This window comes from Hetaerina americana, unplaced genomic scaffold, assembly GCF_022747635.1.
Source record: "Hetaerina americana unplaced genomic scaffold, ioHetAmer1.1.p SCAF_1, whole genome shotgun sequence".
Lineage (NCBI taxonomy): Eukaryota > Metazoa > Arthropoda > Insecta > Odonata > Calopterygidae > Hetaerina > Hetaerina americana.
In genome coordinates, this window is record NW_027286069.1 from 72,413,608 (window position 1) to 72,434,686 (window position 21,079).

Consider the following 21,079-nt stretch of genomic DNA (forward strand, 5'->3'; position numbering starts at 1 on the left):
TATCACAGCCGGTCGGGAGGGATCCTCCGAATATTTCACGGAGAAATCGGCTCCCCATCGACGGGAACACCCACCTCGAGCACAGTAAAAGAAACAAACAACTCGAAAAAGAGACTAATCGCGGACTCTGCTCGACCCTGTTTTGTGGGACGAAAGAGCCCTTAGAAAGATGCTCGGAACGGAATCAATTTATCGAGCAAATGAACCAGCTGATCCGGAGCCTTTGATTGATGTTTCGAAGTCGGGCGGCCGGAAGATAGAGGAGGATAGGTCCTGTTGGAAAGGTCGGAGGAAACCGCGTGGGAGGATGGGTGAGTGTCAGGAGGTGACGGAGATATTAGAAATACAAATCTCAGCGTTCCTGACGGGACGGGGCATTTCCGTGAATTCTTTCCCTTCGCGTGTGCCGGGGGGGAGGGGTTGAGTGGGAGAGCTGAGGCGGGGGGGGGAAGTAGCAAGGAGGGGAGAGGTTGCCAGGAGAGGGGGGACGGGGGACTGAGGAAGTTGAGAGAAAAACCGGTTGTCTAGCACTTCGCTCCTCTTTCCCCCCCCCCACACCCCAACCCATCCCCCCGGAGAACCAATCTCTCCGCCTCCCGTCCCGACCCTACCGTCCAGGCCACCGCCACCATCCGCCTTCCCACGCTCTCCCCTCACCGCTCCTCGTTCCCCTTTGCACGCTACCCGACCCCCTTTGTTATCGAAGATATCCCCGCCTCCCTCCCCCCGTTAACACCGTCATCTTCCCTCCTCCCACGACTCTCTCGCTCCCTCCCCCTCGCGCGGGGAGAGGTTACGAGGGAGGAGGAGGAGAAGAAGAAGAGGAGAGGAAGGAGGAGGAGGCCGACGGAGGTATTTCCTCCAGCTCAGCATTCTCTCACTCACTCACTCACTCACTCACTCACTCACTCACTCTCTCTCTCTCTCTCTCTCGCTCCTTCTTCTCCAGGGCCGCCGCCTCAACCTACCGCGCTTCTCTACAAAGTCACTCTTATCTCTCCTCTCCCCTCCTACTTCCCTCTATTCTCTCCGTCTGTAACCCGCGCCTCCCGTGCACGACATTTTTTACACGTGGAGGCATTCCCCGAGGGGCTCGGGGCCGCCCAATTTTACTCTAAGAACATCTTGTGCCCCACCTTCCAACCCCCCTCGTGTCTATTCCCCTACCTAGTTTTTTTTTCTCTTTTTGCTCCAATCCAGGTGGAAATATAAAGTTCCCGGAGGGGAAAGGTAGAAAAAAAATATGGGTTGCCGAACAGGGTACCCGAAATATCAGGGCACGATGAAGGCCTATCCAGTTCACCTCCGGTATGCGGCCCCTCGACCACCCCAGAGGGATGCATTCGACCATTCCACTCGAGGGCGGAAGGATATTCTAGACGGAAGTATCAGGTAGAAATATCGGTCCTTGTCTACGCAACAATGCTTTTGCCGGCAAAGTGATAGAATGAAAGGCGACGAAATACTCAAAACGCAAAAAAATTGTATACCGTGCAGAATCCAATGCCGTAGGTTGTGATAGAAAGAACATATAGGTTTCCGATTTCTGGTGTGAAGTAAAATTGCGAAATACTACCTTCACTGGCCAACCATTGTCCTGGAGAAGAAATTAGTAATAAAGAATTCCGATACGCATAATCCAAACTCATGATAATATTTTGGGAAACCCTGTGAAACTACTGTTCCCAGAAAAGGGCTGGGTTGAAAGCTTACAGATTGATAGTGAAAAATAAGCTGAGGAAATCAACTTTTTCGGTTTCTGACAGCAGACGTCTTGAACGTCTCAGGAGGGATGGCCACTATCATTTGTGAGAAGATTTTAGTGAAATAAATCCCAGTCATAAGAGAGCCTAGCAAGTTTCTTTTTTAATTATTTACACGATATACCTGTATGATGGGTCCATATCACCCCCTACTAAATTCTCAGTGACAGGTCGCAGGATATTACGCAGATGAACATGTTATGGCTATAAGGCACTGAGATTAAATTATACTTTTTGTTGGATAGTTTTCTCTAAAGCTCGACAAAATTATTTTAATGATTTCATTAAAATACGTACGTTTAAGGCAATCGTTTAGACGAGGATTGTTTTTTTAGTTTTATTCAGTACTCTGCGAGCCACCACCTAGGTTGCGAGGTAGGGGTTGATTACACACCAGACTTCACTTGACCCAAAACATCTTTTCCTTCTAGCGCCGTTGGACAAACGTTATTACATTCTGATCCCTCATCGTTCGTGGGAGAAATGAATCTTGAATCTATCTGTTCATCACTTAATCTCTCGAATTGTATTGACATGATCTCTCCTACCTTAGTACGATAGGGTTAATAATACATTTCCAATATCATTGCTAAGAGACATCCTTCCAATTAATGCAAGAGATTTAATCTGCAAATTGGCCTCTGCTCGGTGAGTGGCTCCCAACCCAGATCCTCTAATAATTTTGATACGCTACTAAGTTTGTCATAGCAATGTTTCACAAAGCTAACTCCTCTACGCTGCACGCGATCCATATCGGTTTAGATTTAAGAAAGATAAGCAATAATTTTGATGCCAAATGAGGCTGAAGATCTGATAGGATAGAATACTTTTTATCCGGCATGAAACTCTCTCTTCTGAATTCATACAACCCAAAATGAGGCAAGTGCCGCCATCGGTTTCAAGAGTCTCCAGTTTATGCCCGAGACCACGCGGAAATATTTCTATGATCCCCTTAATTTCTGCGTAGTTCGTTTCGGAGAGCAGGGATTAATGAGACCTTTTAAGAGTGCGTCCATAGTCCTTTGAGGGGCAACTTCAAACCCATGAATTTTCGCTCATCGGACCGTAAATAAACGAAGTTAAAATGCCGGACGCGGTCATTAAGTTTTTGCATGGTACTAAGTTGGGCGGAGTTTCCCACGTAAAAATAGAGCCGAGAGCTAAAAAGCGTGTAATATCAACCATCCCATATAACGTGAGTCGACTCATTTCCAAGTCTCAGAATGCTAACGCTGTGCACTTCCTGGGCACCTTAGACCAAGCTCGTGGGAGACCAACAGTTCTTGTAAGCCCCTCCACACGTTGCCCCGTCCGATTACTTGCGGTCCGCTATTAATGACGCCAACAATGCCTCTCGTAATTTGTTCACTTTATCAAGCGCACTTAAATTTATGCAGTTCAACGTCCATTCCAACTTCCCATGCGATATGTCCAAGATTAGAACGGCAAGCAACCTGCAAAGAGGGTGAACGGACGCGCGACCGCACTCCCCTCCCGATTTTAAGTTTTAATTACCTCAACTTTTTTCCCTCAAGCATAATATTTGTCCGTGCATACGAGAGTACCGTCCCCAATGTACTTTAAACTTATTTTCTGTCATAACGTTAAGTCTCACGAGCAGCCGTGTGAAATAAAAGTACATTGATATTAGTATACCGTCTCCTCGGGAAGTTGGCTCAAAATGTGAAAACTTGCCTTTGTGTCCAAATGTTGGGGACACTATCTTTCCGACTTCTTCAAAATCTGTTCAAGCTACATGAATGAAAATCTCTCAGGGGAGGTAAACTTCTGAATTACACGTTTCTCGATTTTTTCTGACAAATTTATGGATTTCGACCGATCTTCCCATTTTTTTGAAAATAAATTTCTCGGCTAAGATCCGCGAAGTAGCCATAGCACGCCAAAAAGTTAGATGGGTGTTGTGAAACGGCAAGAAGTGCCAAGTCGTACGAAAGGTAGCGATGGCAGCCTTAAAATAAATAAATCATTTGCCGCTGACTAAGCAAGATTAAAATCACCCGTATATTTCGGACGTGACAGACCCAGCACAGAAATATTTTTTGATCAGGGAATTGAACCAGGTACAAATAAAATACATCCATTTCATTGAAAGCCGTAACGAAGAAACAGAAAAAGTTACTCCACCATTCTAAAAACTAGGATGGGAGCTATCTAAGGGGAAAAGACCTCACAGAAAACATAAGTCTACGGAAAAAAATTCAAAATGAGCGTAATTCCAGCACCGAAGAATTAATTCTAATCCAATATTACCTTGGTAGGCAACACGATAAGGAAAGAAGGGAAATAGTCATTCGAACTAAAGTATCAAGGTAGTGTTCCCCCGGTACACAATAAGAGATCACAGGATATCAAACGTTGAAGGCAACCATACAAGCTAATCTTTTATTAAGCTAAATAGATACTTGTCTTTTCACATGACCAAGTTGACGAGTTAATCAATTCATCAATTTTCTTAGAGTGGAATGCGTTGTTACTCTTTCCTGCACCCTTTCCTTCGGGTCTGGTTGATCGAATTAATCGGGGCCATCACGTGGTGGAAAAGCGGATGAAAAATCGGCACAATTTGTGATGAGTACACAACTGTTAGTTTCGTGCGAACCTCCTGGCTAAACGCAAGACTGCACACTAATCTTCGGCAAGCGCAGCAAATGTGAGCAACGGTAGAATGGATGTCGACGTGACTTTCAGGTGCGATGTCATTGGCGAGCCTGCAGAAGGTGTGGGAGGCGAGGCCAACGGAATGGAGAATCACATTCGATTATGGTCTTTGAAATGTTAAGGGAATGCAACCCGGATACCGCATAAAGCACTCTGATTGTAGTAAACTACAAGTGAGTGACAAGAAGAAAAATATTTTTTCACGACCCACGGATTGAGTTGTTATCGTCGTCATTCAGTATATCAACAAGGTGTGAACTCTGCAGAAAAGCTAAAAAAAATACACACGCCATATATTCACATTCACGATACAGTGCAAATGGACCGAAATACACGATTTAAGACAAAAACCTTTGAATGTAGTGGTGAATTAAAAACAGAAATCGATACAGATTGTGGTGCAAATTGCTGTGTTGTTTGTGTGCAGATTAAAAAACACATTGCTCGTACAATTTCAAATGCCTCAAAAATACGCATCAATATTTTGAGCCAAATAATATTTTTTAAGTAAAAAACTCGGTGACATTAATGGAGGCAGCTGCATTGGAAAGCAAAATCCTTTAAATTGTATTCCTACGTAAAGAGCTTCATAGAGCACAAAAACATGTCCATATGTATTGGTTTTTCAACGGAATGACAAATAATGATAGGGTATAAAATCAAATAAATCTCAGATTCTTAGGATGTAAAGGTCAAAGAACACTAATAATACAGAAATTAAAAAAATATAAACATATTTTTGAAGTCTTTTCAAGCCATAGTCTTATGAATGCCTATCCATTGGATTTGGACAACACGAGCCCGTTTGCCCCTCTTTATTAAGTTCTAAAGAAGAGGATCGAATAAACTTGATGTTTACAATTGCAATAATTGAGAGAATGGTGATCTAAAATTGATGCTATTGATTTATGCTAGTTAAGAAAAAGCTTTAAAAGAGTTAACCAGTCATGATTTTCAATTTTGTTCAATTAAACTTCCTCACAACAGGCATTCTCAGATGCAATCCAAGATTTCATTCTTGAAATAGAGATATATTTTTAAGTGAAAAGGGGCGCCTGAGTTCAATCTCCCCCAACACAAACCTTCTATTATTGCTGCCGCGACCTTTGGAGCCTCCCTGAGTCGGGCTGGCATAATCAGAGAAGATGAGACTAGATGCGGGCTCATGGTACGCCTCAATAGTTCGACAAATGAACGCAGCAGAGGGCATGATGAAAAAGATGTCAACATATTTCAACAAGTCTTCGTAGTAAAATATAATAAACACTCTCAGATTGCAGAACGTATGTATATACTACCTTGATCAAAAAGTTCCCGGAATAACCACCGTGTGGCGCTCCCATCGTTCCGATTTGAGTTCTGTTTTTTTTGTTAAATTGGTACATCTGTTGTTGATATTCCCTTTAAATCTTAGTGTCATAACTTGACATTTGCAAAAGTTACGTAACCAAGAGTACATCTATCTCTGTGTGTGTTGGCGATTTTTTACAATTTCAGAAATGGATTTAAATTTGCAACAACGAACTTGTATTAAATTTTGCGTAAAAAACGGATTTAGTGGCGCACGGACGTTGGAAATGTTGGAAAAGTGTTTCGGCAACGATTCTCTAAAAAAAACGGTCGTTTACCAGTGGCACGAGCGGTTCAGAAGTGGTCGTGAGTCAATCGAAGATGATGAACGCAGTGGCAGACCATCGACATCGAAAGTCGGTGAAAAAATTGATAAAGTAAAAGAAATGTTGGTCAATAACCGCAAATTAACCATCAGAGAAATAGCGGAGGACTTGAACATTGCCTATGGATCCGCCCAAGACATTGTGGTTAATGATTTGGGTTTCCGTCGTGTAGCAGCAAAGTTGGTGCCAAGAGACCTCAATTTCATGCAAAAAAGAGACCGTGTTGACGTCGCAAAAGACATGATTTGCGAGGCTGAATCCGATCCCACATTCATCAAAAGGATCATTACTGGAGACGAGACGTGGGTTTATGAGTACGACACGCAATCCAGACATCAGGCAAGTGAATGGCGTTCACCAAATGAGCCGAGACCAAAAAAACCACGTCGTTTTCAGTCAAAAAAGAAGGCAATGCTGACGGTTTTCATGGATTACAACGGTGTAGTGCATCATGAATTTTTGCCAGAAGGCCAGACAGTAAACAAAGAGTATTATTTGGGCGTTATGAGACGTTTGCGTGAAGCAATTCGCCGAAAGAGACCAGAAATGTGGGCAGAAAACTCGTGGATTTTGCACCATGATAACGCACCGTCGCACAGTGCTATCATTATTCGTAATTTTTTGACGAAAAATGCAACAAATACCATCCAACAGCCACCGAATTCACCTGATTTGGCTCCCTGTGACTTCTTTCTGTTCAATCGAGTTAAAAAACCATTACGGGGAACGCGTTTTAGCAGCCGAGAGGAAGTAATGGAAAAATCGCAGGAAGCACTGATGGACATACCGAAAACCGAATATAAAAAATGTTTCGAGGATTGGATCAAGCGCTGGCATAAGTGTGTTGCAGTCGATGGGGATTACTTTGAAGGGGACAATATAGATTTAGATGAATAAACTTGTATTTTTAATTTTCTGAATAAATTCCGGGAAATTTTTGATCAAGGTAGTATGTATGTATGTATGTATATATATATATATATATATATATATATATATATATATATACACACACATACATACTTAATGAAAGATAAACATGCATGTAGTGAGGTAAAAATAACAGGACCATAAAAAAGAGCTGGCTGACTTTTCATAAAATAAAATGCGTCCTATTCAAGCAATGAATATTAGCAATTCAAAAGTAGAGTAGCAAGTTAATCAAGCATTTTCAAGCAGTCCTTCGATGAATAAAAATTGAGAAACACGAAATAGGAAGGTGCATCGCAAATCAATCACATCACCGTACCATTTACAAAAAAAAACCACCAGAGAATCGACTTATTAAAATGAATTTATCGGAGTTAATGTTGGGGTCTCTTTCCGCATACTTCCTCCATTATACAACTGCTTATACTTATTCCACATTTTCTACCATACTTATTTTGGATGCTGCTATAAGGATTCATCGGCAATCCAGCATTGCAGTACAATTGTGCAGTGCAATCCAGGGGTGCTAGCAGGAGTGAGGGTTTCACGTCGCAAACTGCGTCATTAACATTTTCGGGTGGGTGGGGGCAAATAAAAACGTCGACGCAAAAGGAATAAATATGATAATGGAAAACTTGGTAATAAAATTTCGGGATTGTTTTAAATGAATTATGACCGATAAGATTTGCCGTCTATCATATTTTACATCATTAAAACACAAGAATAATTTCTTTAGTTTTCATAGCTTCTAATGCGATAATACTGCTTGTACAATACTGGAGGAAGTAACTAACATCAATTTTAACATGTGTACGCTTCCTAACTCCTTTGAAATATGACAACATATTAAAGACTGTAAGTGCCATAATGGTGAGGGATTTGGGGGGAGTGGTTGAGGCACAGTTTTGAGGGGGATTTGGGCAAATTTGAATAGTTAATCAGTATTAAAACTGGCAGAGGCAAAAACTCCACGTTATTGAATACGAGATCACATCGGAAGAAATTTTTGTCGAGGTAGGATAAGGTACCCTGAAATGATATTTTGTCTTCTTGTCAAGGAATCGAATCTTCACGGCAGGTTGTCCACGCATGATATGGCTTCCTCGCTGACACAATTATTGAAGGCGTACCAAAATCGTTTTTATTTACTCCCTTATCATTGCTTGTAATGCTTTAAGCTTTGAACGGGTTTACATCACAAAACTCGATACATCACGCCGATTAGACTCCGCGTCAGCACTGATGACCGAACATTCCTAAGTTGCAAAAATTGTACGTTTCAAAATTTGAAACACAAAACTTAGCCTTATCAAAGAGAATATTGCTTCCCACCATTTATTCGAGACTAAAAAGTATTACGGTTTGAACAAAAACGGATAATTGGAATCTGCACACTTCAATTCCCGTGGGGAAAACTGTGACTTCATCGTCACTCGCGTCAATGTTCTCTAGGGATGGCCAATGGTCTTCTTGCCCTCATGGAAATATTCCCGTGAGGAGAGGAATAGTGGGCGACGAGCCAGAGCATTGAATGCTTAGCGCCACTGGCGGAGCCTCGCACTGAACTACAAACAACATAGATTGATCACTTCTAGGGTAGTTGTGCCCCACCCAAGCCATAAAAACAAAGAGTAATTGAAAAGCCCTGAAAGTTGTGAGTTTGGAGCAAACTGAAAGGTTTCGTTTCAATTTAGTTCGACGGAAGAAAACGAAGAGCATGGAATTCGGACAAGGCGTATCACCTTTAGGCCGGCTTTTCCACACTTTTAAACCACACAAATGTCGCCAAAGGATAGCTGACCTCCGAAGTATGCATCGGCCCCGTGTTCCCTTGCATAATCATAAGGTTTCCAAAATTCAAAGCCTATGTTTTCACGGAAGGGTATGGTAATAAACAGAAGGGGACCCCGAGGACAACAAATAAACTTCCTTTTCGTGATTTCTAACTCTCCGTGAGTTATTTATCGTGACCTACCTTTTCCATTCACAGCCACGTCCTCGACAGTCTGCAAATCGCGATCTGTTTTAGAAAGCTCTCCCCGCAAAGGCCGCAGATTTGCCCTGAGCTCCCGAAGAATGAACCAAAAGGAAACTTAACAGTTGCGAAAACGCGAATGCTCACTTTTTTCCGGATGGGATCCCGCGAAATCCATTGTTTGCGCGTTTAAGAATAAACGCATTCTGTTAGCGGAATTTTTCAGTAAACTTGTCTTAAAGTGAATAAATTCATTACAATGGTTGGGATGAAGGGTAGGAAAGCTGATGTTACCTTAAAATACAAAAGAAATTCGTTGTTGTGAGTAAAAATGTTAACGAAATAAAATCCATTTATAATTCGACATACAGGTATAACATCTTGATGAAAATTTTGAACTCTTTTTAAGTCTTTGCGCTTGATGGACTTCTTAGGGAATATACCTACTATCTACCCCTCATACCATAAAATTCAACCAGATACCATAAAATAGGAGTATTTTAAAATGACAAGATTTCCCACACATACACTCTAAATTTTCTAGCTATAATGAATGATCGCAGTTAAGAGGCATGTCTTCCACGTCTCTCTTTCAAAGAACAAATTGCAAACATAAAACCCCTGTCAACACCATTAAATCCTTTTTTACTAATCGTAAGCCATAAATGAGGCAATTTTTTGATGCTATAATTAATGCGGTTTCAAATTATTGAATCGTAAAATGGTAGACTGTCAAAGTTAATCGAGTCCTGAAGAAATTCACCCATCAATTGACATCGCAAGTACTTCAAATATTTTCACTTTAACCGTAAACCAAACTATGAGTTTTATGGCAGCCACCAGATACGTGATTGATTGCTTTCCGCTCGTATGCAAGGTACATACCTAAATGCAACGTTATAAGAAATATTAGAGAACAATTTTGCAATTCTCGGAAAGGGTGTGCTGTTTTTATGACATTTGTGACGGACAGTCCAATTCTTTGCTGCGGTGCCCGAAAAGGATAAACATGACCGTGAACGCTGGTGAAACCAACGCAACTGCATTGACGCGGTAGAATAAATACAGTAATGGCAAAAAATGGCATTTACTCTCGTACCAAACGCCAGTGAATGTTCACAAATATGCCCAACATAACAGGAACTTTGTAGACAAACCATCAAAGGCATTATTCCCCGGCAGCGTGCCACCGTGCATATGTGAGCCCAGATTTGCAATTGATTATTCGATGATGTTTACTATTGCGGATATCGGTTTGAATGCTATCGGCAGCCTACACACCGAAATCAGAGAGTTAGATTTTTTTCTCGTTCCTCATATAATTTTAAACCATTTCTCCCACTGTGAACAAAACTTTGCCAATTTTATATTTGCCAAGATTCACCAATTTCACGGGATCTATTAATCGTGGGATCTTGAAATGTAGTTATCGTGATTCCATAGGGACCTTCGGGGTTTTTTTATTTCGCATTTGGACGCTAAATAAAAACCTCGAGGACCCCAATGGAATCCCGAAAACTGCGTTTCGAGTCTCAAGATGCACCGATTCCTAGAAAATGGAGTTATACCATAAACGGTCCCATTCCACCGGAGTATTCGTTCTTGATCGCAATACTCTGTCTTGGAAAGGAAAAATGAATTTGTTTGCACTCCAACAATTGTAAAAAAAGCCAACATAAGGCATAGGCATATGATAGCATGACAAAATTTGCGTACATACTTAAATGAAAAGCCCATAATTCTGAAATTGAGATCATCAGACAAAACAGTATGTGTGAGACAAACAATTGCGACGATATCCCTCATAGGTTTCTCAATGTAATGACCCCAACAATTTCTAATACGGAAAAGTGAACTCTAGTTATTAACAAAAACATCTGAGTTTAAATATATAACGTATCAATAAGCGTCTTTCAAATGTATATATGAATAACATCAACTGTTCTGTGGGAATTTATGAAACCAGAAATCCCTCTGAGACTCAGCAATGAGATTTACAGCCTAATAGGCCTCATCTCTGGGATTATGTGCCATCTTTGTCTTTAAGAGGCATGGTGTGAACCTAGCCCTTGTGTGATGGTAAAGGTGCGGTTAATAATCTTAAAGTGTCATTGTACATAAGAGCATTTTGTCTCACACCTGCTCTCCTCGTGTATGTATGTTCGTGCATTGTAAGGGTGACCGTTGACCAGATTTGACCGTTGCCACCAGGACGATTGCCTGATAGCAACGAGATGTATATAATAATAATAGTAAGGGGCCTGAGTAATTGAAATAATTAGGTTTCTCTATAATTTGGTGAAAAACTGCTCAAACAGAACCCATATATTTTTAATTCCTTCAGTATTTTCATTATTTGAAACTAAAAAGCGAGAATCGAACAAAATAATGTTAACTATCTGAGGGACCAAATAAATATTGTAAACATGTGTGTATATATGTGTATACATATACTTGTGTGTATATATATATATATATATATATATATATATATATATATATATATATATATATATATATATATATATATATATATATATATATACATACATACAGACATACTATATAACTATTTCAATCAAATATTTTGTTTGAAATAAATGAGTTTCCGATGGCTCCTCTGGCTAGTGCTATCGAGGGTCATTTCTTTGATGCAACATTTATTTTCGAGAGTTCCTTTGACGGCTCCCTGACACCATTTAAAACTGATGAGGCTTGCAGAAAAGGAGATTATGCCGCCCTTTCGTTGTTTTCCACTGTGCTAGTTCCCGTTCAGCGATAAGGCCTTCAATACCGGATCGATTCGATAGGGTGAAGAAAAACCACAACAAGAATTTATATAGATACGTCCATGAGGATATTTTACAATTTATCAAGACGCAAAACCTGTCTCCAAGGGACCTTCCGATATCGAAAAGCCGATACCGTATATTTTCTACCAGAAAAACAATTTTTGTTTGGAAACAAATATAATTTCTTTTATGACGTGATTTGGCAGTAAGTATTTAGGCTAGAATAATACAGATCTATTATTGGTAAGCTGCTCTATATTAGGATATTCTAGAGCAATACTCCAATTTTAAATATACAGTAGTAATTTTGTAGGCAAGACAATAAAAAATAAAATAATCTTAGAATTAAAAGAAGTAAATACAGGAGAGTTCAACTTAATTGGAAATTTAATTTGATATGGACTATATGCAGAACTCGCGAGCTGGGTACTTCTCAACCGGTAACTTGCTGTGCCAATAAAGCCTGAAAAATCAGCAACACTTCATACGTACCGCCCGTTATCTAAAGATTATTTCGCTCGTTGTCATTCCTTCTAGCTAATATGAGCACGTACCTGCAGGACTCGAAAACAGTTTTCTTTCATGAATCCTAGGGAAGAAATTATGATCGTTTTAGGTATCATTACGTGAATGTCCTTGAAACAATGACCTCCCCGAAAAAGATCTTAAGATTTCATCGTCAAACACGGATCTTATCCACCCTCTCTCCTTTAATCAAGGTCCAAACTTTCGTGATGCGTTCACGAAAGACCATTCCCGCAAAAAATAAATGCATCAAAACTATTCGGGCACGCACATTCCCTTCACGGAAGAACTATGTGGCAGCAGCAAATATTACATACATACATACGTATTGCACGACGGCTTTCCGAGACGCTTCCATGATTGTTGCATTGTAGCGGTCATTCGTCTTGGCCTTTTATTTCACGACGAAGAACGGGAAACGCGCTTGATATAAATCCCATCTTGATATATTTTGAAGGATACGATTAGAATCGCTGTGGCTTGCTTTGCTCTGAGGAGAGAACAGGCAGCGATCAAAACGCTTTCACGGTAAGGACCCATGCCATCGAAGACGGATCGCACAGTCCGATTCATTTCATCGCATGAACTTCGCTCGGTTCCTTGAGATCGGGATTGTTCTCTTACGCCCTGCTTAAAAAAATACTAAGTATGAATATAGAATTCGCCTCATTCATCGCTCCTTGACCGGACTTATCCGACAGTCATTTGAATCGCAAAACACAGGAGAGAGTCGAAAGAGCAACGGATTCCTAATAAACTTTCTTCATCAAGAGCTAGAGTAGTAGCCAAGGCATCTTCGGAGTGGCATCGCGGTTTGGTTTGGAACGAGCGTCTCGACTCTTGATTCAGTTAGAAATGAATAAATCATGCGACGCGTTATACTTTTTTGTTAAATTAACAGCTGAGAAACATGTTCACGAAGAAATAGAAAACAGTTACATTAATCAAGTTGGAAGCAGAATTTTGAGTGAGTACCTGTGGCACAGAGACAAAGTTTGTTCAACGCTTGATGCAGTTGTAAACTTAATTATTTCAATTAATTACGACCTTGATTAAGTGAGACATTGCAATATAGTTCATGTTTCCACGTTTATAGTAATTAATGAAAATTGGGGTAAATTATCGCGTTACAAAATATTATGTTATCATTCTCTATAGCTCACATTCTGCTCACTTCATGCATTTTATTTATCTGAATGAAAGAACACATGCGTAAAATAAGATGAATATAAATGAACCCCGAGCGCGTACGTAACGTTTACCTAGGATAATATGAGTGCCTCTCATTGTTGCGTCCTGAAAATTGAGTGTTGGCCGTCGCCGTGAGTGCAGATATTTCATACACACTTACCGGAATCAGAAAACTTGATTATTTCTTTAATTAAGAGCAATGCCAATGACAGGGAAAATTCAACTAAACTTCATATTCTATGGAACTTGATAGGACACGGTTATGAGAGTCTACTGAAATGTGAAACCAGCTCAGCCCAGTTTAATAAAAATCATAGCATAAATATATATTTTCGTGCTGTTTTGCGTCTCAGCTACGAAAACCTTTCTTGGGCAGACACATATTTGATACAAAGGAATTCGGAGAAAGGCCTTCAACTCCAACGCCCTTCGACTGTTAAGGTTTCGTGTAGTCTCAATTCTGCTGAGATTGTTTGAATAAAAAATGGACCCACATTTTCACGCAATAATTCCACGCGTGACCAAAATGAAAAGCGTCCATTCCCACCCGATGAGAATATTTTCATATCAGCTACGAGCTGCGTAGTTACGAATTTCCAGTAACTCCGACAAAATTGCCAAAGGTGACATCTGCACAGGTCTCAGTATAGAAAATAGCGATGACATTTCGAAATAAACACGAAAAAGCATGCAGAAAAATTGGCGAACCAAAGAGAAAAAATAAGAAGGAAAAAAACAAGAAAATCAATAACAGCAGACTGAAGCTGAAACAAACATAAGTTTCACTAAGATGATAAAAATTAACTCGCGTAGATTATTAATATTTCCTCAGGAAAACATTTATGAGGTGTTTTATGGGCCTAGCGTAAGAGCTTGTCCAGGATAGATATTTATAATTCACATAAGTTATATTCGATATTTAAAATTACAACACATGCTAAAAATGTTTTAAGATTGTAAAGAATATTATTTTTGAACGTATTAAACGTTCCCATAGTGGCCAGGGCTTATCGAGAACTTTATATATTCATGATATACAGCAACTAATTAATTATTTTAGCTGCCAGACTGATGTATCAAAAAATGTTGGCCAATCTTTTCAAACTGGAGTGACTAACTGGAACACTCCTTCAATCCATTCTCGGCAGAAAGATGATCAGATCAGTTTTATCTCAGTTCCGAGTTTTTCAGACAGATTTAATTTAGTTTACGTGGTGAATAAAGTGATACCGACCGCGAAAAGACACAGGTAACGGAATCGTGAGGAGAGTTAGCAAAAGTAGGTGATTATTGAGTTAAGGGATCGAGAGCCGATGGCGTTTGCGCCATTCACGGCCGGCCGAGTTAATAGAGCACCGTGAGGATAGAGAGGGCGAAGAAAGTAGAGGAGCGTCGGACGACCACTGACTCTCGATGAATTGCGACTTAGGCCACGCCCTAAAACGACCCCGTTGGAAGACTCCGGAAATTAAGCTTCAACTATTTTCCACCAGGCATAAAACGTGAATCTCATTGCTTCGGTGAAAATTCATCGACAATTTGGTGAATGATTTTCTGAAGCTAAACTGATAAAACACTCGACAGGAAATCAAAAGATTCATTTACTGAAACCCTGCCGAGTCTAATAATTCTCCATGGTGAAATTAAACTCAACTATTAATTGAAATATTTTAAGCCATAAAGGGACTGGAAAAACATTCACATTACGTCCTGGTCAGAAACGCAAACTAGGTCTTAGTGGGAGTGAAAATTGTTCGAAATGTGTCTGCACAGACATTTAATGTGGCGTTGATAGTGGGATAAATAGATTACCGAATATTAAAAATACAATAAATACATATGAAATACACATTTGGCAAATGTCAATAGGTCGTGAACGAGTATTCGGCCTGTCACTCATCGCGGGTGGAAGTGCAATAATGATGGTGCATCCACTTTTTCTCTTCATTACCTCAAAAGACAAGCAAGAGACTAATTTCCATATATATATAATATATATATATATATATATATATATATATATATATATATATATATATATGCATACCTGTATGCACGAGTGGCGCATGTGACATTTACGCACAAACGAAATGCACGCGAACCTGAATTTCAATACCTTGGGATGAATGGGAACTGACGTATAATCATGATGACCATGAATATTATTCGTCGTGCATCATTTAAAAAACAATCGAATTCCCAGAAAACATTAAATTTTGATATGCTCTCTTTTGTTCCCGATCCAAGAGCAGGGTAAACAGGATAGGCCCGGAGAAAAGAGGGAGGGACTAGAGAAATGGGAATGGCATGAGTGAAGGGCTTCTGACAAAAATAAATCGACATACGGTAATAACCGGAAGCGGATACGGAGGAGGCGGACCAGAAGGGCAGCCCTACCCCAGCCTTGGACAGAAAGCGAAGCCCAACAAGAGAAAGCATTTGAAGCTTGCCCAAATGGAAAACATTTTCTAAGCCGCCTGCAACGGCTACTCCACTTCTCCCACCCTCGTCTCCCACCCTCGTCTCCCACCCATTTTGAACCATAAGTGCATACGCAAGGCGCCACTGCTGAATCTGCTAATTGTCCTAGAGACGAAGAAAAAACGAATCAAAAAAGAGAAGAGTACGATTTGAGAAAAGTAATACGTTAGGAAACAAATATGACGCCACAATGATGGAGAATTTCAATAACCTATCATCTTGTACGAGTGAAACTTTAAGTAACGTCCAATTAAGTTCATAATTACCACAGCAACAACATACAACTACGTATTCATAAAACCCCGCAAGTCGCCGCAAGGATCCGGGGCAGGAGGTGTTAGGTCACCACCCATAAAAAGGAACACAACCACATGCAAAATCAACATATACAAGCAAAACTATACCCACAGTGGCATATATATTCATGCAAAAACCCCTGAATAGATATAACCCCTAAATAAAGATATGATATACAATTAAATCACAACACAGAGAACATTACACATCATATGCACTTGGTTACGCCCAATGCAAATTTCTATGACAAGTACATTGAGGTCAAAACGACATTGCGGTCCATTAGCGTTGTCTTACGAATTTGTCCTATGACTCTTGAAATACCTAGGATACATAGTGTACCTATGGTATCACTGTAATAATGCCGCACAATAAAAATTTTAAAACAAATTAACAATGCTATAAATTCTATTAAAGACAAAAATATTAGTTTGGAGAAGAATCGTACTTAAACTCCCACTCCTAGTCAGACATGCTTAAACGCACAACACCCAGACAACTGCAGAGGGAGCAACAGCATATCCTCTCCCCCCACGCACAAGTTAACGGGGTTTCCCTCCGTACTGGAGATGAGTGATTCCGATTTGATTCGCCCCAGAAAGCATTAATTTCATAAGAATTTCGATTTATTCGATGCAGTGTCGAGTCGTTCCTACTACCATTCCAGCCGATCCGATCTCTCGACAGTCGATATCAATTCCAATATCCACCGCCACTTCCTCTCAAAACCCCTCTAGAATAAATATGATAATCCGATTCGATTCAATAATAAACACAATTAATTTCGAATTCGAGCAGCTGATGCGATGCGAATCGATTCTCTTGAAAACAAATTTTTTTAGTGGACTTATTAAGGTGATGTGATTCGTGTCGATAAATTTTTGTCCATTCGGCGGTGTTCCCATTGAACACGGAGGAATCCAGCTAGGCCAAGTGTGTGTGTGCGAATGTGGTCTATTTATTAGGAAACACTGCAATTGTAAGCCTCCAAGAGTAGTATCTCATGACTTACGTAGAAATGATTGGTTAAATGGTGGACCAATCGCTTGTGCACTGGTAGCCTTGGTCCAGATCCATCTGTACCGGGAACATTCCCAACGCATGCCCACACCACCAGTTCGTTTTTCTGAATTTCAGAACATAATGGAAACGGAGAGCGGCAGAGATAAAGGGGCTTGTCCCCCTTCCCGGAATGTGTGGATTTCACTACCCTAAGATTTTAGAATGAAGTGAGCTCTCCACTCACGCATCTGCTGACCTTCGGGTTGAATGCGGCTCGATTATCGAAATGATCGGGGTTTCAGACCTGCAACAATTACAGTTTTCCTTGAAGACGTCTTGATATAGCGACGTTTCAAGGTAGCTTGATCTACTCAAAGATCCCGTAACTTCCGAAATCCTCTAACTAGAGAGTTCAACTATTTACACCAATTTTATCTGACGCCCCTATCTTTTACGATGTCTGAGATTGACACTTCACACACGGATTGGTCAATAGAACCCAGTAGACACTGTTCACTTTACGCAGAGGGTCTAGTGAGTTCTACTCTACATAACAGTATGTATGATTCCAACTGAAAATTGAAAATATGCCAATTCCACATCGAAATTCAACACTGAGGAGTGAAACTGAAAATTTCATTTATTGCGTTTATCACATGGAAAAATGAGGTAAACCTACTGGAATGAACACAGTTTATGCCAGAGGGTGAGAAAATGATCGAGAGACGAATAAGTTCTTCAGTATTGACGGAAGTGAGCAAGTGGAAGTTTTTTTTGCTCTGGTGCTGATTTACCGTTTACGGGTACAGTTGTATCGAAGCACAACGGGCGACTGGACTTTTGGGAAGCCTGTATCTTGGCAACCGGCCTTTATGTGCCCGTAAATCATTGGGAAAATTGCGACCGATGTCGTGATGCGGCAATAAATACTAGGCGTAGGGTCAAGCGAAGTTCTGCGTTCACTAAGCCGTTAGCTGGACGCGGGACGGCGAAGAGAAATATATCTCATAAAAGCAAACTTCGCCATCTCGTCACGGTGAATTTTAATTTTCAGCACCGTCTGCTCGTTTTGAGAGACAGGGCATTCAAAATGTTTTCCACTCAATCCGCCCTCATGAACTTTCACCGATGTGAATTGTAAATACTCCCTTAGCCCAAAAAGACTCTGAAGAGGAAACCATACTGAACACATGTTCATGCTACATATACTTCGTTTTTTCAGCAGATACAGTGAAGAAGACTAATTTCCAAAATCGAACAAGAATCTATTCGATTTCACCTGAGATAATTTCAGAGAGAGACTGGAAAGAATGGCATTTGAATAAAAACTACTGGATTTCCGCGACAAAAAAGCGCTACCGGTCCTTTTATCAGCTTGCAGATCTGAAGACAGCTTGACGCTTGGTGAAGAGTGTCGCAGGGCGAGGAAAATTCTCATTTCGTTAATGAGATAATTATCCACTACTTTCGCAGGCAGGTTTTAAAAAATCCCGGCATATTTCGAATCTCTACTTCCAACCTTTATCCCCTTTTGGTACTTGAAAGGCGGCCGAGGGAAGGGAACATCTGCGGAGAGAGTACCGGCATACCTCTGCATGATCTAACTTAAGGATCTCAAGGCTTTCCAGCGCACGCCTTCCGCGGGCTAACCAAGGCTCAGTGATTCGTCTTTGAAGGGTACGAAAACGTTGCAACACGAAATCATTGACGCAAGCTTCTTCGAACACTTGTACATGCATATCGAAAAATAGAACAATTAATTTGACGCAAAATTCACCCCAATTAATGCTTATATTGTCGAAATTACTGCCGAATGACTCTGTACAATATACAAGTTATTACTAGTTATGACAGCTGAATACTTCGTTTGTAGAAACAATAAACGAGCATTATTGTGTTACAAACAACCATTCGTGTTTAAGAAATCAGTTTAACTTTTCCAAACGATGAATACTCAAGTGAGATATCTTCACAATGCATAGTTAATTATTTCATTGTATACGTTTATATGTAATTCATTGAAAACCAGCTCCAAAAGAGAGTGAGTATGTAGTTCTACTATACGGCGCCTCTCTTGAAAATTATACGGTAAACGCTTTGTTTCGTTGCATACAGAGAAGAGAGGGCAAATGTACCCCTAAGTTCAAACCATCAATCTCAGTTTATTATAATCTCCATGAAATACTTCATGCTATGAATGTATATGCTAACTCACCATCATCTTCGATAAATCCGTGGTTCTGGTGCGTGAGGTGTTGCGTGAACCCGTAAGCCGGCAACCAGTGACCTCCTCCTCTTCCGGGCCAATCCGAAAACGCAGCCATATTTGTGTTCACCCCCTAGGAATGCAACGCCAGAGCGACCGCCTCCACATGGGCCTACATTCACCCGCCCTCACTATGACGCAACCACACCGTGTTTTGGCACTGTTTTTGTCCAGGTTTTCTTCGCTTGAAAAAACTCCACCCTCCCTCCAGTGTATCACATGACGGAGAAGCACACTGCGACGAATTTCACCCTTGCCTCCTTAGGGCCAGACGCCAACGTTCTAGGTTTTGAAAGACAGTTGATCGGGATTGGGTGACCAAATTCGGAATCACTAACTTGCCAGCAAGTTTGACTCCAGAGGAAAATAAACCACCGAATCTCCGACAATAGCCGCCAACAAGCTATTCCACCAGGAATGAAGAACGACCATCACTTTCTATTGAGAGCACATGAAGCTCTTAGGAGCACATCAAAACTGAAAAGTACATCGAACTTCAAGAAAATCATTCATTTGCTAACGTAAATAAAGCACAAAAGTAATTCCGAAGCTTCAATTGCAATCTGCGGTCGATAGACACCCTCGACACAATGGCGCGAATTATGACTGAGATTAACGGGGTACCTTACCACAACATGCGAATATCGTCGGTGAAAAAAGGCTATTGTCTTGGACGAGGCGATTTGTGGCTGTCGTTCCGTTTCCCCGATTAAGCCGCTGGGAGCATGCACTTAAGTTCGAGTCAGGTCCATCCGACTGAATTACTGGCTGGAATGACAATATAAAAATGCACAATAGTGAAGACCCGGAAGGTTGTTACGGGTAACCAGGTCGAGGGTAAACGACCTCGACCAATGAGTGGGCGTGAACTATGCGCGCATGCGCGACATAACGTGGAGACGTTTTCCAATTGTTTTTCCCATCTATTTACCCCTTGAGAATGGTTACATCCAGAATTAAGGCTGCAAAAGGAGATGAAAAGCAAACAGGCAGAGGAAAGTAAGTGACTTTAACAGCCTTATTTCCACGACCGGTTACCACCCCGCTCCACTTCCTCCTCGAGGAAAAAAAGGTCCCGAGGTTCTCGCTGATAGGAGAACTCGAACAATAACAAGCGATGACTTTCCGCACAACATAGATAGCAACACACGCTCAGCCTTTTTAACATGGAGAAACACCAAACTAAATCCGATCGAATTTCTTTCCCGATTAAATTACCGAATCAAGAGTCGTAGAAATTTACCCTCTCCAAGACAGTCAGTTTTACCACAGGATTGACGAAAAACAATCCTTTCTTCCAACTGGTCAGATGTTTACTCCAATTTGAAATCGATAACGTCAATTTACAGGGAAGGAGGAAACTTCTTCCCACCTAGGGCAGAATTATTCTAGCGAAAGCGGGAGATGTCAAAGAATCACAATGACTGAAAACTCTGCGATATGGTCACTCCCACTTTCAAACTTGCAGACTATCCTACCTCGGGTAACAAAATAATTAACTT

At 40.8% G+C, this 21,079-nt stretch overlaps 1 protein-coding gene across 1 annotated transcript in view; it reads right to left on the reverse strand.

The window, feature by feature from the left end:
* Positions 1-20,472, reverse strand: part of LOC139685851 (uncharacterized transmembrane protein DDB_G0289901-like) — a 109,053-nt gene extending 88,581 nt beyond the window's left edge. Inside the window, exon 1 of the mRNA XM_071583004.1 lies at positions 19,527-20,472. Coding sequence (XP_071439105.1) covers positions 19,527-19,635 — 109 coding nt within the window. The 5' untranslated portion in view covers positions 19,636-20,472. The remainder of the gene's footprint in view (positions 1-19,526) is intronic.
* Between the last annotated feature and the right edge of the window lie 607 nt (positions 20,473-21,079).